Here is a 25,217-nt window from a genome sequence, read left to right on the forward strand (position 1 = left end):
CGCCACTAGTTTAGATTCAGTTACAAATGGTAGACGCCACAAACTTATACCAGCGGACACATCGGTCATCGCTGAAGAACGAGATATAAAGTTATTACAAAGGGCGAGACTATAGAATCATCGTTAAAAGACTTGACCGGCCACATAACTTATTAATCACAAAAACTCACATCTAGCCAAAGCAAAAGTGCGAACACAATTAGTGCAAGGGTTTTGAAAATATGACTCTTGTTGCACTGTCATTTGGTTGTGAAGTCCTTCAATGTAATTGTCTTAACGAAACTGCGGGCCTTTGATCCAGTCTGCGGGTAGAAACTTACTTGTCCACACCAGGGTCGGTTTGCTTATTCAGATCATATTATGAAACCCCCAATAATTAATTAGTTTTGTGAAGTCAATTTCAGAAAATTATATTTAGCAGTTAAGGGAAGAGAATGAGACAGCTAGGATATTTGTGTAAAATTAGGCCGAAGTAGTTCCTTGGTCTGCTTCGAGGTGCTGAGATTTGATTAAATTTTTTTTTGTGCTATATTGTCAATTGTAATCTGTTTAAATACTGAAATCATTGTAGCACACTTTTTTTTCCCTTCATTTGTTGATATAGTTTTGGAAATATCTTTTAGCCAATTTCTGCAAATTAAATATTGTGTCTTTAACAATGCAGGTATGTATGAAAGTGATCCGTCTTATTTGTTCAAATAAGGAAGAGCCACTGGCACTGAACTGGGAATGTACACAACTAAATCTCAAGTATTTTATGGATTGTAAACTTATATGAGTTTGGTTAAGTGGTTTAGCCAAACAAGGTGTTTGCAATAACAATTGCAGAATTTATATTAAAAACTAAAGTTGCGCATTGCGTACGTGATTTACAAAAAAAAAAAAAAGCCTCTCGCGTGCATAAAGTGTGTGCCTGCGGAGAAAGGATAGTTACGAAGAAAGTAGCAGGACAGAGTCGTAAGCATATATAGCATTCTTTGCTATTTGGCTAGGGTGTACATATGCCAACATCATATGCCATTTTGGTTGTGAGATGCCACATCATATGCCATGTCATCAAGAAAACAGTTAATAGTTAGTTAGAGAGGTTATGAGAAAGCTGACTGTATAAGGGAGTTAGAGAAATGAAATGTTTGAGGTGTGTATAAAAAGCCTGTGAGCAACGCATTGTACTTATTAACTACAATCTCTATCAATGCAATCTCTCATTTCTTCTCTCTCAATCTCTCTCTCTCTCTCTAAATTCTTTCTGCTTCTCTTTACTTCTGTTCTTTTGGTATTCTAATTCAAACTGTTAAGATGGTATCAATCGCCGGGACGATCCTTGGTGCTATTTCTTCCGCTGACGAGTTCGATGCAGTTCTTGGAGACTTGCTGATTGGATTTCTTTAATTCTTGGGTTGCTGAATTGGATATCAGGTCGATTCCTTTCTTTCTTATTTTCTGCACACCAAGTGTTTGTGTTTTTGCATCAGTGAAGAGTTATGGCGATTTTGGGTGTTTTGTTTGGTTGTTTGTATCTGGGTTCTCTTCTGTGTATGATTAAGGCCGATGTCAAGAATTGTTGATGGTAGAAGAAGTGTATGTGTGTTTGTGATAAGGAATGGACTCACTGATTTGTGTCATTACTGAGAAAATTGTAAAGAATGGAGCCAAGAAGGCCGATGCCAAGACAGTTAAATGCTAAATGCCTGAGCTTGTTGCTTTGCGATGTTGATCATTGTTGAAGACTGATGTTGAAAGATTACTCATTATTGTTGATTGTTGGTATATTGTGAAGTTGATAATTGGTGAAAGATTGGCATTTGTCTATTGTGATCAGTTGTTGAAGTTGCTTTTCGAATTGTGATTTTTCTTGAAAGATTGGTGTGTGTTGAAGAATTGGTATTTGTATATTGTGATCAGTTGTTGAAGATTGTTGATTGGTGTGAAAAGAATTAAGTAATCAAGATGTCGGATAAATCAATACGAATTGAGAATTTGCTTGGCATGTTAACTGTGAAATTGCAAGATGACAATTTTGTTAAGTGGAACTATCAGTTTCAGTCAGTTTTACGAGGTTATGATTTCTTGGAGTTCTTTACTAGTGAAGCTCTGTGTCCACCAAAGTTTGTAATTGATACTGAGAGTGGAGTGACTAAAGAAATAATAGAAGCTTATAAATCTTGGGTTCAGAAGGATATGGCAATGTTAAGTCTGTTGATTGCTACGTTGTCAGATGATGCTATGGAATATGTAATAAGGTGTAAAACATCACATGAGGCTTGGAAAAATTTACAGGAAAGATATGCTTCTGTGTCAAGGGCCAGTATAAATCAACTTAAAATTGATTTCCATACAATTCAAAAGGGAAGTGACTCTATTGATAAGTATTTCCTCAAACTGAAGTCTATTCATGATCAACTTTTGTCTGCAGGGGAGAGAATTACTGATAATGATTTGGTCATAACTGCTTTGTCCGGATTACCACCTGAGTTTGATATGGTGAAGACTGTTGTTTTGGCAAGAGAGACCTCTATTCCTCCGAAAGATTTTCAAGCACAGCTGATTGGTGCTGAATCTGTGATAGAAGCAAGGATCAATATTTTGGCAAGTGGCTGCGATGTATGTTCAGGGAGAACAATCCAAAGGTGGCAACCAAAATTCGAGGTATTCACAAGGTGAAAGTTCAAATGCAGGATCCAGATCTGTTGATAATCAGGGGTATCAAGGGAATAACAGGTTTCAGAATAGAAATGGGTACAATACTTCTCAGTTCTACAATAGAAATGGTTATGGCTCATTCAGTAACTCAAGGCCTTACTACAATGGGAATAGACAGAGAGGGAGTAACAACTATAATGGCTATTCTAATACTGGAAATAGAAATTCTTGGAATGGTAATACAAACTTCAAAGCTGGGACTGTGGTTGAATGCCAGATTTGTTCTCGCAAGGGTCATACGGCTCCAAACTGTCCAAATAGGAGTGATAATGGATCATCATATAATGGCTATCAGGTGACCCTTTGTCAAATCTGTGGGAAAAAGGGTCACAGTACTTTGGAATGTAGACATCGAAATAACTATTCCTATTAAGGTGCACCTCCACCTTCTTCACTCACTGCCTATTCAGCTCAAGCATCTACACAGGTCTCTGCAGCTGAATTTGGACAACAAGCTCAAGGAATTCCTGCTGCTGATACTTGGATTCTAGACACTGGTGCCTCTCATCACATGACACTAAACCTTGGCAATCTAAATCAACCAATGACATATAATGGGGATGAGAAGATCACTATCGGTAATGGTGAAGGTTTGACGGTTAAACACATTGGTTATGCAACTCTTTCTACTCCACATCATTCATTGCATTTAAGAAATATATTTCATGTTCCAGCTATTGGAATCAATCTTTTATCTGTAAAGAAACTTTGCAAGGATAATGAATGTTGGTTCATTTGTGATGAAATTGTGTTTTTCATACAGGATAAGGTAACAGGAATGATATTGTACCAAGGCAGGAGTAGAGGAGAGCTATATGAGATTCCACTGAATGTGTTTTCAAGGAGATTTGTTGCTGGTTCAAATAAGGCGGTTGCACTAATTGGAAAAGCTTGTGAATGTCTCAATTTGGCACAAGAGACTCAGGCACCCATCTGAGGAAGTACTTTCTGCTATGATAAGGAATTTTAGACATTCTATTAATGAGGATTCTCTACCTTCAGTATGTTCTTCTTGTATGTCTGGAAAAATGTGTAGACAACCATTCTATATAAAAGAAAGTAGAGCTAGTTCTATCTTTGATAAAGTACATTCTGATATATGGGGGCTAGCTCCAACTAAGTCTCTAGAAGGTTTTTGGTACTATGTAAGCTTCATCGATGAGTTTTCAAGGTTTCTGTGGATTTTTCCAGTTATAAATAAATCAGACATATTCCAAGTATTTGGCAATTTCTATTCATTTGTTGCAACACAGTTCAATATATCAATCAAGTGTTTACAAACTGATGGTGGATCTGAATATATGAGTAACAAGTTTCAAGCTTTCTTAGCATCAAAAGGCATTGTACACTCTGTGTCATGTCCTTACACTCCTCAGCAATATTGCCTTGCTGAGAGGAAACATAGGCACTTGGTTGAGATAGCAATAACCTTATTGACAGAAGCTAGTGTTCCGTTATAGTTTTGGAATTTTGCTTGTAATCATGCTACTTTTATGATCAATAGAATGCCCTGTAAAAACTTGGGTATGAAATCACCTTATCAGTTATTCTTTCAAAAAGATCTAGATTTGCTTACTTTGAAATTTTTTGGATCTGGTGTATATCCATTCTTAAGGCCATACAATCAACATAAGCTTCAATCAAGGTAAAAAATGTGTATGTTTTTAGGATTTGCTGCTGTTTATAAGGGTGTTGTCTGTTACGACAGAAGTAGTAATAAGCTAATTCTTTCTAGACATGTGATTCATGATGAAAATATGTTTCCTTACAAGAATAAAGATACAACATTCACTGGGAATACAAGTATGCCATAGAATACAAGGATATCTCCTATTGTTGTTCAGTTGTCCACCTCTAGTACAAATTCACAAGTAGAGGCTTCTCAATCTCGAGGGCAACAAAACACAAGTCCAGAAACTGTTGGAGAACAGTTCAGGTACAGTACATAGGGGTCAAGTTCTTTAGTTCAAGCTTTGGCAGATTCTCAGAATGCATCTGATGGGTCCTCTGCAACTTCTCCTTCAGCATCTACTTAAGGTACAATATCATTGTTACTTGTCCATGAAGCTTCACAATTGGAGGTAATCCTATCACTCTCTCCTTCTTCATCATCATCAGTTATTCCTGAAGATTCAAGTCATCTTATGGTTACAAGATTAAAGTCTGGTGCAATTACAAAGAGATCGTACACTGGTTTCAGTGCTTCATATCCAGAATTACAAACCTTGCAATTGAATGATGAATATGAGTTTTCTGGTGGATTTTCTTCCATGCTGCAATCAAAGATTCAGAAGCCTTCAACATTTAGAAAAGCATCTACCATTCTTCATTGGCAAACTGCAATGTAGGATGATTATGATGCCCTCAAAGCTCAAGGGACATAGTGGTTAGTTCATCCTCCACGTGACAGATCAATCATTGGGAGTAAATGGGTTTATAAAATCAAAAATATCTTGATGGAAGTGTTTCTAGGTACAAAGCCAGATTAGTGGCTCAAGGGTATTCACAAGAACAGGGTCTAGATTATTCAAAAACCTTCAATCCAGTAGTGAGACACACTACAGTAAGGTTAATACTATCTTTGGCAGCTATATATAAATGGGAATTGAGGCAATTAGATATAAAGAATGTTTTTCTCAATGAGGGCAAACCGTTGCAGGATCCTACTTTGTACAGAAGCTTGGTTGGTTCCTTACAGTACTTAACATTCACGCATCTAGACATAGCCTATGCTGTGAATTCAGTGTGCCAGTTCATGACATCACCAACAGATGTGCATTTGTGTGCTGTCAAACGAATTATCAGATATCTACAAGGGATTGCAGAATGTGGAGTCAATTATTCTTCTGATACAGAGGTGAACTTAACAGCATTCTCGGATGCAGATTGGGCACCTGATCTAAATACAAGGAGGTCAGTAACTGGTTATGTTGTTTACCTTGGTAACAATGCTATTTCGTGGCAATCTAAGAAGCAAACTTCTGTTTTGAGAAGCTCAACAGAAGTAGAATACAAGGCATTGGCACACACTGCAGTTGATGTAGCTTGGATCAGATTAATCTTGAAGGACTTGAGGGTTGTGTTATCTGTTCCATTAACCATAAACTGTGACAATATGTTTGCCATAGCACTTAGTGCTAATCCAGTGTACCATTCAAGGATTAAACACCTTGATACTGACTACCATTTCGTAAGGGAGAGAGAGTACATAATGGTGATTTAGTGATTGAATATTTGCCTACGGATGAACAGACAACTGATGTTCCATTAACCATTTCGTAAGGGAGAGAGAGTACATAATGGGATTACACAGTCTTGTGTTTACTAGATATTATTTCAATCTCAAACTAGGTTACCCTAGTTGAGATTGAGGGGGGATGTTGACTCATATCGACTGTGAAGATGCCACATCCTATGCCATGTCATCAAGAAAATAGTTAATAGTTAGTTACAGAGGTTATGAGAAAGCTAACTGTATAAAAGAGTTAGTTAGAGAAATGAAATGTGTGAGGTGTGTATAAAAAGGCTGTGAGCAACACATTGTACTTATCGACTACAACTCTGTCAATACAATCTCTCATTTCTTCTCTCTCAATCTCTCTCTCTCTCTCTCTCTAAATTCTTTCTGCTTCTCTTTACTTCTGTTCTTCTGGTATTCTAATTCAATACTGTTAAGAGTAACCGATTAGTTCAAAATCGACACTCATGCTTGTGTACGTGTTAACTGTCAGTTGTTGATCTATGTGATGGTTATAATAATCTTAATTATAGTTTGACAACTGACAATTCTCCTATATTTTGTCAACATATGTTAAAAAGTTTGCTGATTATTTTCTATATATTTATGATTAAAGAAACTAACTAATCGTTTCCTAAAGTATATTTATATATATATATATATATATTTTTTTTTTGTTGAAAATTCTCCATCTATTTCCTTCTCTCTCTCTCTCCATATAAAAGATTGAGCAATTTTGATTTTTTCGTTATGGATTGAAAGACTTATGAGTACGTTTCGATCAATTTAAAAATAATTTTGTTAATTATTTCAACGCAAGGCTAGAAGCCTAGAATTAAAAAAAAAAAAAAAACAATTAAGTTATGTCGTACCAGGAGAGTATGTTTTATATGACTAAAATGATCATATGTTTGAATTAATTCCGCAGCAAAAGATTGTCATTGAGGTGCAGATGAGAAGCAGAAGACGTCGTGCCAAGGCCATGAAGATAGCTGCTGTCGCTGATGGTGCCTATACTACTTCTGCTCATATTTTTGGTTTCGTTTGCTAGGAAAATAATAACTTTTATTTTCTTAACTATCCTACTGTTTAGATTGATAATTAAGAAAATAAAGAGGCAACAAGCGGCTGTCTGCCAAAAAAAAAAAAACAAAGAGTACAATTTTAATGGCCATCCACTTTAGTTGTTAGACCTTCATGTGGACGGGTTGGTTTATTCGGTGAAAAGGTTCATATTATTGTTTCTCTAAACATCAATAAATTTCATTTTGTTTCACAAGACGATACTAGAAAATAAAGGTGATGTGTTCGGTGATCAACTAGAGACAAGATTCATTTCCTTAACCTTTTGGCGTGTAGGCAGAAGGTCACGAAAACTTGGGGCAATGTTTGAACCCAACTTTGCACGCTCTCGGCCCATACGTTAAGAATCAGGATTGGTTTTCAGATAAAAATTGAATCAATTGCATAATAAATCTAGGTTAAGAATCCTAGTTGAAGGCGATGAGATTTGGAGGTAGTAGAGTTTTGATCGAGAATAATTCCGAGTATATTCAGAGAATATGTCGAAGAATTGATATATTATCAAAACTATATCATTCGATAGATTTGGCCATCAAGGAATTCACCCCCTATAAACACAAGATGTTTTGCAACGTAGAAAACCCCCTTCAACTTAACAAACAACTCAAAATGCTCTACATGAAGTCCTTCATACATTTTTTGAGGAAAAAAAATACTATCCTAACCCTTCCGTCAACACATCTTCAATTCAGATAAGTTAACATGATTGTGTTGACAACTGATGACATCTTCAGTTTGGACTAACAACGTTGGAGTTGTAGAATCAAGCGATCAAAGGAGCATCTTCAGTTTAGACAAATAGAATTGCTTCTAGTTGGTTGGTTATTTATCCAAGTCTCGGTCGGTGAAGAAGCTTTTAGCTTATTCACTGAAAGAAGTCATTTCATTAGCTTCCCAGTGAAGTGGAGTGTTCTATGATTGGTTACTCTCAAGTGCATTTTTCAGTTTGACATTTAGACGGCCGAATCATGTTCACCATCAAAACACTCATCTCCTTTAAATACATGTGTCCTTCTATCTCAAACTGATTCGGCACTCCTATACTCTAACAAATATGATGGAGGCAGCCAAACCACGTGTTCCTTCCTTGGCCATAATCGCTCGAGTAGGGAAGTTAGCAGCGCATTCGAAACTACCACCACCACCGCATCTATTTTACTCATTTGGCTGAGCTTGGTTGCAAGTTGGCATGTCTGTATTCATAAAAAGGACATAATTAGGTCATAGTTACTCGGCTTGTGCGCCATGCAGGTTTTGTGTTTTTTAGGGTCAACACATACTACTATTGGGTTTGTAGAACCCTACATTTGTGCCACATTAATATAATAAACGAAATTGAAATAGAATGACCAAATTGATTTGCGACAACAAATTTCTCACACAAAATTAATTGATCTTGAAATTAACAAACTAAAATGAAAAGTTAGATCAATGTTATAGACCATTTGTCATAAAAACCTAAAATAAATGATAAAATAAAATTTGCACCTGTAAAATTATCACCTATTCAAACTCAAACTTTCCTGCAGCACTTGCGTCACAAATGGCGTTCATTAATGACATCGGTTCTCATCGACCACCCCAGCCAACGCATTGAGCGGCAAAAATATTGGGGCTAGTACAAATTTGATTATACAATTTTTTTTAACAAAAATAATTATTATGATTAAAGAGTATGAGAGAGTTCGAAACTATTATAATAACTTAAGAGAGGGGAAGATTTAAACTTGGGACGCACGAGTAGAGACCTAACATTCTATAGCTAAGTTGGGGCTAGCATGTGATGCTTTTTCCAAGTACCTTTACCTTATATTCTGTGTACTATAGCTGTGCTGACTTAGTACTTAAGATTACTAAGGAATTTAAAAATGACGGAAATTGAAATGACGAGATTTTATTTTCTAGAATTTGTAAATTTTCTTGTTTGGTTAACCTAAAAAAACAATGGAATTGAATACAGAATTTGTTATTTTTAAACTCTCAACCATAGAAATTGAGAAATGACACCTATTTACATGAAATTTGAACTTGGGATTTGGAGGTCTCAAATAACAAGTTTTTTTTCCACACGGAAATTCTAAATTTCTATGTTTATGAATCCAAACAAGAGAATTGGTGCCTGTCAATTTATGAAAAAGGATTGGGCTAAGTTTATTTTAATAAAAAAATCATGCTATAACTTTATTTAATAAAAAAGACTTAAATTTTAATGAAAAACTCTTAAATTTTAATAAAAATGACAAAATAACTTAAATTTTAATGAAAAAAAATATAATTTTAATATTAAAAAAATTATAAGAAAAATGACGCGCAGACCCCGCATCCTCATACACACTTTTTATGAAACTTAACTGTAGATGAAGATTAATTATATATGTAGTTATTTAATATATATATATATATATATATATATGTTTGTATATCTCTATGTGTGTGTGAAAACAATATAAAATTCCTAATCCTACTTCTGTGGATATAATCTACAAGGGACGAATTTGACTAAATTCGTGAACAAGCACTAGTCTAATACAAATGCGAAGAAAATATTGGAAAATATAAAATTGTTAGAGAGAAAGAGGAGAGGTGTTGCTGTTAGGGAGAGTAGTTGATGGAGGAGAAGGAGATGAAGAATAATGAGGCGATGATGAAGTATTGTAGGTGCTTTACCAAGGTTTTTTTTTTCATTATCTTGTCCTTATCATTAAATAAAGTTATAGGATGACTTTTGATTAAAACTCAAAGTTTTGAAGCCCGTCTTATTAGTTCGAAACTATTATAATAATTTAAGAGAAGGGATAGATTTAAACTCGGGATGCACGAGTAGAAACCTAACATTATATGGCTAAGTTGGGGCTAGCATGTGATGCCTTTTCCGAGTATTTTACCTTATATTCTTGGCATATTTGTCGATTTACCCCTGAACTTGTGTGGAGATACCAATTTGCACCCTGGACTTTATTTTAGTCGATTACTCCCTTGAACTTTTATAATTAGGTTTCCGAGTATTTTACCTTATATTCTTGGCATATTTGTCGATTTACCCCATTAACTTGTATAGAGCTGCCAATTTGCCCCCTGAACTTTAATTTTAGTTGATTACTCCCTTGAACTTATATAGTTAGACAATTTCTCCCTTGAACTATAATTTTAGCAGATTACCCCCTTGAACTTTTATAAATAACCAATGTCCCCCTGGTGTTAGATTTTAAAAATTTTCATCCAATTTTCCATCCATCTTGATCATGGAAACAACACATGACAAACAGTATGAGGGCAAAAATGATGAAAAATTGGATGGATGAAAAACTGAATGAAAGTTTTTTAAAATCTAACTTCAGGGGGGGGGGTTATTGGCTATTTATAAAAGTTCAAGGGGGTAATCGGCTAAAATTCAAATTCAAGGGGGAAATTGGCTAATTAAAAAAGTTCAACGGGGAAATTGGCAGCTGCATACAATTTCCTGGGGCAAATCAACAAATACCTCTATATTCTTTGTACGATAGCTGGTGACTTATTACTTATATGCTAAGTTACTAATTGACTTGCTTAAATTGACTTTCGAAGTCGTCTTCTCTTTATTGGTCGAAGTCGTCTTCTTAAATTACAGAACATGAGTAAGCAAAAACGGGAGGCATAGTCTGGAAGGTCACCAGTGTACGTTCAAACCGCAAAACGTGGATCGCAATTAGTTCGTCAAGGTGCATTCACACCATCAGACGAAATCACAAACAGCTGTACTAGAATGGTGGACCCTATAAAAGAAACCTACACTGATCAGTTTTCTCTTCACTCGCATTCTTACAGAAGAAGAACATCCATCCATATACGACATACGACTAGATCTTCTTGGAAAACCCAAAATCTTGGTTTTGTTCAGTACTAATACTAGTGGAGAATATGAAGGTATGTATATACTAATCCCGAAACATGTATGTTTTGTTTTTACTTCATAGCTAATATGATTTTCCCGGAAAAAATTAACCTTTTCTTCATTTTCATTTGAAAGGTTTAATGGTCTAAATCCCTTGAAAGTTTACATCTTTAGTTCATATGGTTGATACTCATTACTTGATTTTGACATGTTTGTCGGGTTGGTTGCATGATGTGCTACAGCAAACCATAACCATTGAGGCGCAGTTTAGATGTGCAAAATGTCGGTCCAAGGCCATGGAAATAGCTGTTGCAGAAGACGGTGTGTTTTGTACTCTTTAGAGTATATGTGTTCATGTTAATTTGATCAACAAAGTGCAAAACAAAAGAAAACTATTGTAAGCGAATTAATCAAATTTGTTAAATTTTTGTATGATAAAATGTTTTTCAATTGTATATAATGTTGCAGGTGTAACATCAGTGGCCTTTAAGGGGGCCAATAGAGATCAACTGGTGATTACTGGAGACGGAGTTGATGCAGCGGGGTTGGCCAAGTCATTGAGGAAGAAGCTTGGCCATGCAGACTTGCTGAGTGTAGAAGAAAAGTGAACCATAAAAAGAAAACAAAATCATGCATGCATATGATACAAGAGAAAAACTTTCTGTCACCACCCTCACCAGTTGGAATTCTACATCAATAAGCCACCACGAACGAGTGCTTGAACCATTTTGTACGATAACTTGCATCATTTTCGGGGAAAGGACTGTTTGTTCGGAAGTCATAATCGTATTTTAAATTTAGTACTAGATTTGTGGTTTAACATTTAATGTAACACCAACTAGTTTGTTTGTTGGGAAGTCATAATATTTTGTCAAAAAAAAAAAAAAAAAAATCTCTCTCTCCCCTTTCAAAAAAAAAAAAAAAAAAGAAAAAAGAAAAAAAGAAAAAAAGTAAAAAAAAACCATAGCCTACTACCTTGACTGATTTTGTGGCTGCACGGACTAGTGCACTCGGATCTATCAACTCCACTTTATTATGCGTTTCGGATCTGGCATCTCCTGCCTTATGCGATTAGATCTTAAGGTTGGGGCTGGTGCCATTGGATTTGGTGGTTAGCTGCGTTATGCGATTAGATTGTAGGGTGCTTGACGTGTGGAAAGCGAAATCCACTAGAGCGGTGAAGTTGCAGGGGGTTCTTGCCATGAGTGTCCTTGTCCTTCACTAAGATGAGTTGACCAGTGGAAACCAGAATCTCATTAGAGCGGCGAAGTTGCAAGGGGCCTTGGCATGAGTGTCCTTCTCCTTTATGGAGATGAGCTGACCAGTGGTTCCTTTCTCGGAGTTGTGCAGTTGTGTTTTGCTCGCCTTGTTGGTGTCATGGTCGTGTTGTCGTGATGCCAGATTTGGTCTTCCACTTTGAGCGATGAGTTATGTGGTAACGTATGTCAATGATAACTTGATGTGGTCTAACTCTACTGCAATAACTTTATGTGGCCTCACTATTTAGCGATGACCAATGTGGATAGTATAACTCTATTGCGTCTATCGTTTATTGTGACATATCAGTACTGGTAGCAATTGTGCTTGTGGTATCCTTTTAGGGTTTACTGTGGAAATTCACTCCAGATCAATTTATTGGTCACTGGAATAACGTACCCAATGACACCCTTGTATTTACTTGAGATGAATAATGAAATACCACTATATTGTTCCTTGTAAAAAAGAGAGAATCATTTTGACATGGAGGTTGACTTTTAGCTTGCAATATCTCAATCCCACATTGGTGATATATGGGGAGATCTTGGGTACTTAAGCTACTAAGAATCTATTCAACTTTTGGTTAAGAACACTACAGAGTTATTATGCCCTTGTACCAATTTATGCCCCTATTTTCGTTGATGCATGCGTGGTTAGGGTTACATTGAAATAGGAGATGCATCTTGATCTTTTCATATCACTACTGGGCAAAAATTACATTTGCGATGGCAGATTGCAGTCAAAATATCATTCTGCTGTCGCCAAACGCTTTTGTGACGGCATGGCGACGGCAATTGGGGGACCAAATAGGTAGCAACGTTCATGCTCTTTTGCAGCGGCAGAGAGCCATCGCTACATATTAGTGACGGTAGAAGCTGTTGCAATCATGCTCTGTCGCCTTTTTCATAATAGTTAGCGACATGGTGATTGCCGTCGCTCATATATTGTGATTTTTACAAAATTTAAATGTGCAATTGTTTTTCTGAATTCTTTATGAAAAAACAATGGGGGTTGCTGCATCTTTCCTTTTACTTCAATTTCATAAACAAATTGTTGACCCTAAAAACTACCAAGCCTACGTGGCGCACAGACCAAGTAACTAACACTACAAGAAAAGATGGCATTTGCAACACCTTCTGTGCGACGTGTAAGGCGGCCCTCACAATAAATATTAAATTTCACTAAAATTTTCTGCGCGCTTAGATTTGGCGCTTTGTTCTGCGCTAAAAGAGAAAAGAAAAGAAAAAATTAAAATGAGACTCAGACGCTCGAGTCTCCCTCTAGCTCTTTGCCTCTCTCCTTCTTGCTTTGCGTCTATCTCCCTCTCTTCAAAAGCTTAAAACCTTCTCTGCCACTTTCGCCATAACCATTGATGCTGAGCCACAATTGAACCAGGTAAGGGTTTATGATTCTTGTTCCCTCTCTCAAATCTCCCCTTTCCCTATCCCTAATTTTTTCGTCATCTCTCAATTCTTTCTTTTTGCTTCTAGAAAGTCGAATTCAACATCATCTCTTCTCATTCGGGTAGAATAATTTGTTTTTTGTTGGTGTTGTTTCATCAATTTTCTTCAAATTCCCATCCTATCTATTCTCCATAAGTTCTCTTGTTATTTAGGGGTTTTCCCCTTTTTCTGTGGTTTTACTTCATCATTACTTGCTAATATTTTTGGTGGATTTTTTTGTAATTGGAGCTATTTTTTTTTTGTAATTTTGGCTGTTGTGACAGTGTACTGTATTAATTGTGGTATTATTTTGTCAATTAGGTGATGTAAGGACGAGGATCATTAAGAAAACGATTAAGGACAAAGTGTGATATACATTTCAATGTGAATTTTAGTTTACTGATGCTTTTGTTGTAGAATTTATTTGATTTAATCCGAGTTTTTCATTTGTATGCTATTACTGCTTATTTTTCCCTATCTGGACTTGGATATAAAATACTATGCCTTAGAGATTTTGAATTGTGATGCGATCGATGACAGATTTGCAGTAGAGAGTGTTAAAGCCACTATTAAGTGAGTAGTTTGATTCAGAATTTGTTTAGTGTCTTTGTATTTCTTACCTTTGAATTGTTATTTTTCGCTTCTTCTATATGTTTGATTTTAACCTTTTATGCCTTTTAGGCAAAATGTTGCTGTGTAATGTGCTACAATAGCACCTGGTTAGTTGTTTTTGCTTTTCTATAATGTTGTTTTGTATGTATTATCACGAGGACCTTGAATCTTTTACGATGGACATTATGGCTACTCAGATACTTTCCTTAGCAATAAGATGATCTATCTGCTCTGCCTAGACATTTAAATGTTGTCTCATCTAATTTCATTTTCTCATATCCGTACCTTGTAGATGAGGCCAGAATGAAGGAGTTTGGGTTGAAATCAATGTGGAGTCCAAATGGCACAATTAGAAACATTCTAGACGGTTTGTATCTAAGACGTTGTCTCCTTTTACAATTGCACTTTGTTAGTCGGGGTAGGTGATTCCATTATAGCCTTAATTTTGTTCTTGTCCACTTCCACACCTCTTTGATAGACCAAGAACCCTAGAAAGTTGCCTGATCTAACCCCGAAGGCACACTTTCTAGGATTCATATTCAATTTGTGGGTTTTCATTCTCCGCAAAGCTTGTCTGAGGTCTTCTAAGTGTTGGTCTTCAGTTCTAGACTTCACCACGATGTCATCAATGTATACCTCCATGCTATGCCCGATCAAATCATGCAAATTAGCATTCATCACCATTTGATAAGTAGCACCAACATTTTTCAGCTCGAAGGGCATGACTACATGTCCTAGCCATTTTTATCTGATTATATCCAGCATTTCCATCCGTAAAAGATAATACTTTGTGTTTTGCAATTGCATCAATGGATAAGTTAGCCATAGGCATAGGGTATTCATCCTTAGGAGTTACTTCATTAATGTTTCTATAATCGACACAACATCAAATGACATTAGTTACAGCTCAACCACAATACATATTTTGCAAGCCTAACAAAGCCTGCCTTTACTAGCTTCTCAATTTCTTTCTTGACTTTTTCTTCTATTTCTTTTGACATCCTCCTTGGTGCTTGTTTTACAGGTCTGTACCTCTCTTTAATAGGCATTCTATGTTCTACTAAGCTGGAGTCTAATCCTAGTATTTTTGTGTAATGCCATGGAAAACAGTCTTTGAATCCGTGCAAAAGATTAACTATCTTTGCCCGATCTACGGTTTATAGCAAGCCACTATGGCCTTGGATCCTCCTCAGTTCCCAAATTAATGGTTTTTAAGGGATCTTGAACTTCGGGTGCTGGCTTATCGGGCTCTGTAGACAAAAATTCTACTGGCTTTGGAGCCTCGAGCTCATCCTCTGGCCAATCCAAGTCATATATACATTCTGCCATGTGGATGGCTGCCTTCATTTCTTCTTCCAAAATTTCTCTTCCTTGATCATCTTTAGTGCCTGAAGTTCCCTTTCCCCACTCTGCCATTTCTTTAGCTGAGCTTTCCTTGATATCTCTTTGTTAACTTCCGTAATCCAGTAGTCTCTTGATTAAGGACCTGACTGTTACCACCTGGTCCTTTCTCTTTCGATCTGTCATCATTGGAGTTGGCGGGTAGGGATAATATGAGGTCTATCCTATTTCTCTTGAGTAAGAGAAAGTCCTTGTTCTAAGAGCTTTTGGACCATCACCTTAGTAGGGCGACCGTTTTGATCAACATTTAGACATTGTAGGATCCCAACATTAGGATTGTAGAAATTAGCCTTAGCAACATTAGCTGTGGGGAGAAATGGCCGTGACTCAACCTCCACCATCTCCCCAAATCCTTGTTCTGCAGTAGTGGTTTCATGATAAACAACAACTTGTTGGTGAAAGGTAGATGGTATAAACAAACTCTGGTGTATCTAGTCTCTTTCCAGCAACGCCCCCATAAGAAAAGTTATTGTCTACCACAAAAAAATGCCAACATAATCTTCTTGGATCCTAAGTCTGCTTCTAAGGGCAGTATCCCATGTGTTTTGGTGATGGCCCTCGAAAAACTAGACATTGTGAGACCAGTAGGAATAAGGTCTTCCTCACCTCTGCAAAGTCACTTTATCTGTTTAAGTGGTAGTACATTAACTGCTGTCACTCATCTATCAACACCCTTTTAAAGAGAACCCCTTCTAAATAAGCTATCATGTATATGGGCTTTAGATGGTTTGCTGAGGCCAGACTTGGTTTTTTTTTTTTAATACCATCTTATCATAATAAACTCTCTCGGGCTTTTTTTTGTGTAGGGTTAGGCATGTCTGCCAAGCTTAACCCCTCCTTACTAACATCTTCAATGTTTACAAGAGCCATCATTGGCTTTTGTGCTAAATAATCATCCTCCATTACTACTGGTTTGATTTGGTTTTGCACAGAACATGGAAGACAATACATAGGTCATGTTGACATTGAAGTTGCTAGGTCCAGGTGTTCCTTCTTTCTTTTCTCCAATCTGGCACAGAAACTGATTCATCCAAGCTTGGGCATCTTTAGTTAACATCAACTCAGGCATTTCCTTTTCTTCTATTGTGTTGAAATTATGTAGCTTCTGAAGCTCAAAAGTGAGTATCCTTCTTTCAGGAAAAATGGTTCTAAAACAAATAGGCTCTAGATTCCAACCTAGTGTAGGTACCATCACCATGCTTTCTTGCATTCTTCTTAACATTCTGTATTTCCTTGGAATAGGGGTTTAAGGAACATGATCCATTCCGCCTTCAGCCTTTTTATTAGCCCTTTCTACTTCTCTCTTGCTTCTCTAACTAGGTCGTCTCTCTCCTCCTTAGGTAAACTACTTGAACTTAACATTCTTAAAAGCTTCTAAAATAGTAGGAATTTTTAGTGAGTTCATATGAGCCTTGTGTTACCTCTGAACCCATCTTATCATGGATGCCCCTATTTCCCTGACAAGCCTTCTGTCTTTACACACTACGTACCACTTTCAGCCTAGTCGGGCTGAATTTACCTTTCTAACTGGTGGTATCGGGCTCATGGTTCTTTCTTGCCTTTCCTTGCCTCATGTTGCTATGGTTGGTTGGCTAGGGAGCCTTAACATCCACCCAGCTTGGTAACCTCACATCTTTATCTTCCACTTCTTCAGAGGCTTCAAAGTTTCTAAACACTTCAGATAAACTCTTAGGCTCTGAATCTCCTCTTAACCTCTGGAACACATTCTTAGTAGTCTCCTTATTTGTTTCAACAGCCTAGAGAATACTCTTGCGGGCGTTTTGTTCTTTTACCTCTTTTCTTCTAACCAATTCTCGATCAATGAGGCCACCTAATGGTGGTACCTTGAGCTCACATTCACATTGACATATACTACACAAAACTACCCATTTGGCCATAGCTGCTTGGGGCTTGTTGGGCAACCTTCTGGTGCTTTCTATTGGCCTATATGTCTGTCTTTTTTCTCTTTTCATCCAGGGTAACTTTTCCCTTCCCCCCTCTCAACCCAACTAAGATTTATCATGTTGATTGGGGCTTCAAGGAATGGATCTGTGTCAATCATCATGTTGGCCTGGGGTTTTTCCAGCAACAATTTTCCATTGACTATAAGGTCTTGGATCCCATCTCTGAATTGCACACAATTAGCAATTGAGTGATTAAAGGTATATTGGACCTTGCAATACTTCTTCCTTTTGAGTTTTTTAGGTTTAGGCATCTTCTTAGTGTTGTCGGGCAAGAATACTTAAGCCTTTACTAGTTTTTCATAGATGTTTACGGCCTTAGTTAAGTCAAAGGAATATAATTGATACGAGGTTTCATAGGTACAAACCCTCCATCGTTCATTAAGATCTTCTAGTCTTTGATGGGTTGAACCAATCCTTTCACCATCACATGTTTGAAATGAATGGTTATCTCTACATCATATAACTCTATCCATTCTCCCAGGCTATTATGGTTTTCTCCTACCTTTAGGCCTTCAAACCCCAGTTGATGTATTGGTGTTTTATTTTTATAAAAATGAGGTACTTTAGATAAATGCTTTGCTTGCTGCTCTCCTATCAACAGCTTCTCATACTTAGTGGCTGTAATCACCAGCTCCAAAAGCTTGTTAAACTGCACATCATATAACTTCTTTCTCAGAGGTAGTCTCAAAGCCTTTTGGGCAATGGCTATGAGTTGAGCATAGTTGATTAGGAACTGTCATCCTGGTCTTCCTAAATCTCATCATAAAATCCTCTGTAGACTCATGTTCATACTGCTTCACTTCCACTATATCATTAATGATCATCTCAGGTTCCACCCTATATAACTGCTCATGAAAGGCCATCTCTATTTTCCCCCAGTTAGCAATGGAATTAGGGGGTAACAGAGAGTACCATTGGGAAGCCAAGCCCACCAATGAATTCCTAAACAATCTCAGTTTATAGTTGGGGTTGTCTTCGAACACCACACGGTTATTTGAAAATTTTAAAAATTTGATCTTTGGAAGATACATTACAGTCTTCCTCGTTGAAAGCTGAGAACGTGGGCATTTTGAAATTGAAAGGGAAAGAATTATGCTCATCAATATACTTAGGATAAGGCTTTTAATATGTCATCCTAAACATCAGGCAGGCTTGAGGTTGAGCATTTTGTACCACCATCATTCTCAATTCTGCTAATTCATACCTAAGTTGTTGATTGGCCATATTGTTGTGTAGGGAATAAGAAGTCCCCCACTTCGGGCCATGATTAATGCTTGAGAAAGCTTTCCTCTGGTTGTCTGGCTGCCTCCATCAAGCTTCTCCTTCTCCTTTATTAACCAAAGGTGGTGGCCTGTAAGGAAGAGGCTTGCCCCCAGTTGTGGATAAGCCATTTCCATCTCCCATTGAGTTAAATTCACCAATCTTTATCTTTTGCTGCTCAATTTTCCTTCTAACATCTGGTGGTGGCAAAGGATTGGGTAAGCTTGTCTCTTGGAACTCTTCTTTAGGGTGTTCTTGCTAACTGTTTTTAGGCCCTTCCTTCTTTTTCCCTTTGTTCTTGTTTTCTTTAAGTAAGGGAAACTAAGGAATTGCTAGTTCCTTTTCTGGGCTTGTCACCATGATTCTTTCACTAGCATAACCATCTTTCTTTGTAGCGGTTCTGTTAAGGAACACAACCTGCTGACCTCTCATTTGGTTTCGAGAGAGGTATTTTCCATACTTCTTAATACTTGCATCATCATGGTGGCTTACAAATTAGTGACCTTTCCACCCGACTCTTAGAAGAGGTCGGGCTCTCTAAGATCTCAAGGCCGTGTGGTGAAGGAAAGTCCTCTGGGTGATCTGTCATGCATGTTTCTGTTGGACAAAGAGGTTTTCCAAATTCCACCTTCCACCTGAACATTTGGTCATTCGTTCGTCTTGGCATACAATATTACAAATTGGATCCCACCGGGCATGCCAAAATTATGTTCGGGCTAGATCTGTCCCTCGCACAATTCCCTTAGGTCTTGCTTGTCGGGCGAGGTTTAATGCTTGGTGTACTACAATCAGTGTTCTAAAAAATGGCCTAGCCGCCTAGCACCACCAAGCCCGCCTAGGCCCACCAAGCCCGCCTAGGCGGCTGCCTAGTGCCCAAGAAATTTACAAGATATACAAGAAATTTACCTAAATCCGCCTAAACCCCGCTTAGCCGCCTAGGTGCTAGGCGCCAGCCCGCTGCCCTACTAGCACCTAGTGTTTTTTAGAACCTTGACTACAATAGTTTGAGTGTGCCACCATTATCATTGTATAATAGATTATCCTTTATTTGGTTATTAAATGGGTTGATTACTTGCGCCACAAGTTATTTAGACTTCTTGGTTCGATTGTATTGTTTACATATGGGTTAAGTATGTATAAAGTTCTTTTTCTTGCCTCGTAAACAAGGACTTTTATTCATAATATCATACATCCAATTAAAAGGAGTTCAGGGCCCTTCAAATTATTTCTTTGATTATGGTTAACACTGAAGAAGCAAGGTTAATTAGTTTAGCAAGATTAATCATAGATGAAACTTTGAACGAGAAGCAGGCAAAAATGATAAAGGATACAACGAAAGATGCATAAAACAACAAATTTACTTTATGTAAGTACAAACAAAAGAGACTCGGGCAAGATTATGACCATGTTAGGCAAGGTTCATCTTCTTGCAACCACTTCTCTTTGTGTTTTACAGGGGTTGTAATCTTTGGAGAATGAAATATAAATCGGGTTTACTAGAGGGAATCGATACTACAACATAGGTGAAGGTAGTAGAGCTTCTAAAACTTGACAAAAGATGGCTTTCTGTGGTGGACCTGTGACTAAAAGGGTAAAGTTTGGACAAACTAAAGGTTTCTGGTTTCTTGCTGATAGGATTGAAAGCACACCACAAAGTAGCACACAAATGTCCTATTAATTTTCCTTATTAACAATAAGATTTGTCAATTGTAGCATATGAAAATAAGGGTTTTTCTTGCAGAAGATTGTTTTATCTAACTACTTAAAATGTCACAAAAACTGGGTTACTGTCCCTACTAGCCAGCCACCGAAAAATAATTATTAGACCGACTAACACTTATCTAAAGTCTACAAAATTTTATATGCAAATACTAGACACACAGAGCTACACTCACACAAATGTTTGGGACTTTTGGAGTTGATTTGCTGTTTAAATTAAATCGAACAAAGACATAACAGAAACAAATTTTGAGTAGTTCACAAATTAAGAAAAACGAGTTAGGGGAATTGCTATCCACCACCAAATAATCATGCAAAAATTTTTAAGTTTCATTCAAATTCCTTCTATTTCCGGATGAAGATGCTCAAGTTGGCTCAATGTTAGAACTTAACCTATTACTCTTTCTTATGTAGTATGTTAAGAGAATGGCGTTTTCAACTTAACTTAGTCCCTAACATGCAATCTAGAATGGCATGTTCATAGATTTAACAAGTAGAAATCATTAAGAATGAAAAGAGTTTGAGTCATCACAAGGCATCGTAAGTACTGGCGTTGTCTTACTTATCCTAGAAATTGGTTCACATGTTAATCGCAATTAACAAGTATTACTCTAGAACATATGTAGGTCCTCATTTGACAAGGGCAGGCACACACATATTCATAGCATTAGAATCCTAGATATGTTTACTAAGCATGCATCCGTAGAAAATATATAAAGAATTCATCAATGAGACAAGTAGTGAATTAATTTTCATTCGTCATAAAAGTAATTCAAACGAAATGTCATAACAAACTTGCAATCATATTCGGGGCTTCAAACACCCCCTAACTACTAAAAATTTAGTTACACAATCCTTAAGTTAAAACAAAAGATAGACATGAATTTGAGAAAATAGAACCTAAAGAAATTGACTAAGGCTCTCTCTTTCCTTCCTTCCCCAACACTACTTTTAAACCAATTCTTGCTGCATCATTTTCTTCTCCTTAACTCACCCACTAATAGCCATTTAGTGATGACAATAAGTGAGAGGAAATGGTGAAACAATTGTAACTCCTTGGGTAGCCTTTATGCCAATAACTCCCTCTTAATCCTCATCTTTAATTCCATTTCCTCTGATATTTGAATAGGTGTCAGCTAGCTTGTTCTTGGCTACATCAGTTTTGGCACCTAGTTTTGTTGGATTTATTGCTTTCAATGCTTTCTTGTCAGTTACAAACTGCTCAGCCTCTTGGAAACCTTTTAGTGTTAAAATGGCCATAACTTCTTCTAGAAAAATGATATTAACAATCTGTGAAATGCTCCAGAAAATAGACATCCGTAGCTTTCCAAGCATATAAGGCTCATTTTCTAATTCATTCTGAACTGTTTGCAACTTGTTTCCAAAGTCAGCTGACTTGCACAGGCAGTTTTGACGAATTTGTTACTTAAAATCCCACTTGGGCTATTTTTCTTTTCTTTGCTTGACAAATCCTACAAAACACAAAAACAAAGTAAATAGCTCAAAAATATAAGGAACTAACTAAGAAAAGACAAGTGAATTTGATATAAAATATATATAAATATGAGCTTGTCACTTGCTTGCTGGATGCAAAGTTAGATGTCTTTTGAGTGATTGGTTGAGTGTCTTTCTTCCATGTGGGCTTCATTGCTTTTATAGATTCTCTAGCCCGACTGTCCAAGCCTTCCCTTTTGGTGATGGCCTCAGAGTATGGTGAGTCATCGTTTATTTACCTATCCATGCCCTTGAAAAGTACTTTTTGCTGCGGGTGAGCTGCCCTCTGAGTGTCACTTCTCACATAGGCTTGTTGCCTATTCCTTGGCAAAAAATGATTTTTAATTCTTCCTGGGTTGTTGACTTGTTCGAGCCCAATCCTTCTTCTACTCTTTGCATTCTTGGGCCTCCAATCACACTAAACCCAGCATTAAATATCCACTCAAACAACTTCTAAATGAATGAAAGAGTATGCAATTGTAGAAGGAAACCATTTGAAAACCCTCCTTATATTCTTTTATATTAAACATTTGATAGCACAACCTTTTGAAAACCCTTGTTGTAAAATAGCATTCAAAAAGACAAAAATCGGTTTGTTCTGTCCTCTGCACCAGATCGTGTGCGCATGGGTTTCACATGACCCGATTCAATCTAATAACGCTAGTCCAACAACAATGTACAATGCTACAACAACATTATAACGATACTCTAACAATTCAATGACAATCCAACGACACCGTTATGGGGTGCGATTGTATATGTCTCGATTTTATTATTGTTGTTACATGATGCGTTAATTATACGCACACAAATTAAACCCTCTTTTTATCAATTGTAGTAAGTATGTAAGTAGGGATCGTTCTGGACTGGGGATTAGGAGGGATTGTTAATCACTTGGATTTGACTCAAAAACGTAAAAACAAGTTTAAAACACTATACTAGACTCAAAGAATGCAAAACTCAAAATAAGATAGATTAAGACTAAGACTAAACAAAATATGGGGGGATTGAGGTTTTGACGAAATTAAACTAAAATGGACAGATTGTAAAGAAAACAAATTCTAAATATGAAATTGATGGAATTGAATGGATGGGAAGCTAGCTAAGGGGTTCATCTCCACACATGTTATACTTGCACACAAAACGATTTCTAATTGCTTTTCAATAAACCATGAATTCTCAACGCCCCAGATTAACCGTGAATTGCACTAATTAACCCTCAGATTTTCCTAACGTTATTGAATTGGATGATTGCATACGACTGATGCGTGTATTTATACGCAAACAAATTAAACCCTCTTTTTATCAATTGTAGTAAGTATGTAAGTAGGGATCGTTCTGGACCGGGGATTAGGAGGGATTGCAAATCACTTGGAAACTGACTCAAAAACGTAAAATAAAGTTTAAAACACTAAACTAGACTCAAAGAATGTGAAACGAAACGCTTAAAATACTAAAACAAACCAAAAGACTCAAACATCACCCAAAACACTCAAAACTACCTTAAAAACACTTTCTGGGCAGTTTTGAGCACCTTGGTGAATTTGGACGAATTTGTGCAACAAATTGAATCAAAACACTTATAAACACAAACTAAGACACTTCCTAACTAATTTGGACAATAAAGTAAAGGGGGATTGGTTTTGGATGAATTTGAAATTAAAACAGAAACTTGGAAACAAAACAGATTGTAAAACGAATTTGATGGAATAGAATGGATGGAATGGCTAGCTAAGGGGTTCATCTCTACACATGTTACACTTGCATATAAAACGATTTCCAATTGCTTTTCAATAAACCATGATGCTCAACACCCCAAGTTAACCGTGATGCACTAATTAACTCTCAAATTTTCCTTATGTTATTGAATTGGATGATGCATGCGACAATTCAAATCATTCTCCAATGGTTCTCAACATGAATGCATAGAAGAGATACAATGAGAGATCATTGTGCTCTATGAAAATTATTAGTGTTGACGAGGCAATTGTAACTATGAATGCATGATACTCTTGCCAAGAATTCATCTAACGCGATTGTTTATAAGCAACCTCCACTACTTGTGAATATAAGTTCATAACTATTAGGTGAACTCACTTATATTCTAGCGGCATATTTATGCATGAAAATTAAGCGTGCACTCTCAATAAAGATACATAAATAAGTTATCAATCAAGCAGTTAAACAAATTGAATTCACAACTTATGAAACGTAATTAGAAGTAATCAAATCATATTGCAAGCATAAACATATATTTCGAATCCCCCCTAGCCAAGGGGGGGTTTAGTTCCTCATACGCACAAAACAAAGAGAATTGAAATTAAACATTGAAATCAAGGAAAAGAAACACCTAAAAATTCCAACAACTCAAACTTGAATTGTATGAACGTTTAGGCCCTTCTCCTCCTCTTTGTTGCGGCACAAGGTCTAAGGATAGGTTTTGGGGGTTATGGATGGTGTAGAATGATGTGTTTAGGATAGGGATGGATGTAGGGGACTTCAAGGCTTATTTTTGGGCAGAAAATATGAAGAATGGTGAAGTATGAATGTGTTATAGAGAGGGGATGAATTTTTGGCGTGAATGGTGAATGAATCCCCCTCCTTGTGGCTGCAATGGATGTTTATTTATAGGTGAAAAAAAGGGAATATGACAGCTAGGAACTTGTTGGAAAGCTGGAAATGCAAAAGGGGAATGCATGTGGCTGATTTATGAAGGGAATGCATGTGCAATGAAGTGGAATGACAGCTAGGTTATGATGATGAATGCATAAAGGTGGAATGACAGCTAGGTTATGATGATGAATGCATGTGGATTAGGTTGGAATTGCATGTGGCTGCAATGGATTAAAGGATGGAAGTGCATGTGGCTCTAATGTAGCCTTCTAGAAATCAGGTTTTTAGGCCCCCTTGCAACTCCCTAACACTATGTTTGGGTGAAGAAATTTAAGATTACTAAGGAATTTGAAAATGACGGAAATTAAAATGACGAGATTTTATTTTCAAGAATTTGTAAATTTTCTTGTTTGGTTAACCTAAAAGAACAATGGAATTGAATACAGAATTTGTTATTTTTAAACTCTCAATCATAAAAATTGAGAAATGACACCTATTTACATGGAATTTGAACTTGGGATTTGGAGGTCCCAAATTCCAAGTTTTTTTTCCATGCGGAA

The 25,217-nt window shown here is 36.8% G+C and overlaps 2 protein-coding genes across 3 annotated transcripts; both read left to right on the forward strand.

Annotated features, from left to right (window-relative positions):
* Window positions 1–1,827: 1,827 nt before the first annotated feature.
* LOC125468468 lies at window positions 1,828–3,923 on the forward strand. 2 transcript variants are annotated; one of them, XM_048564251.1, is made up of 2 exons: window positions 1,828–3,293; window positions 3,467–3,923. In XM_048564251.1, exon 1 carries the CDS (start codon window positions 1,951–1,953, stop codon window positions 2,662–2,664), a length of 714 nt encoding a protein of 237 aa, XP_048420208.1. In that variant the 5' UTR covers window positions 1,828–1,950; the 3' UTR covers window positions 2,665–3,293; window positions 3,467–3,923. The 2 variants fall into 2 exon arrangements, with proteins under 2 accessions (XP_048420208.1, XP_048420209.1); XM_048564252.1 differs by having other exon boundaries at window positions 1,828–3,281.
* A 6,800-nt stretch (window positions 3,924–10,723) lies between these two features.
* Window positions 10,724–12,405, forward strand: LOC125468465 (heavy metal-associated isoprenylated plant protein 47-like). Its single transcript, XM_048564245.1, has 3 exons — window positions 10,724–10,927; window positions 11,138–11,216; window positions 11,364–12,405. Exons 1-3 carry the CDS (start codon window positions 10,922–10,924, stop codon window positions 11,501–11,503), a joined length of 225 nt encoding a protein of 74 aa, XP_048420202.1. The 5' UTR covers window positions 10,724–10,921; the 3' UTR covers window positions 11,504–12,405.
* Window positions 12,406–25,217: the final 12,812 nt, after the last annotated feature.

This window comes from the organism of the source record quoted next, unplaced genomic scaffold (assembly GCF_019419815.1).
Source record: "Pyrus x bretschneideri cultivar Hongxiangsu unplaced genomic scaffold, Pyrus_bretschneideri_v1 Contig38, whole genome shotgun sequence".
In the NCBI taxonomy this organism is placed as follows: domain Eukaryota; kingdom Viridiplantae; phylum Streptophyta; class Magnoliopsida; order Rosales; family Rosaceae; genus Pyrus; species Pyrus x bretschneideri.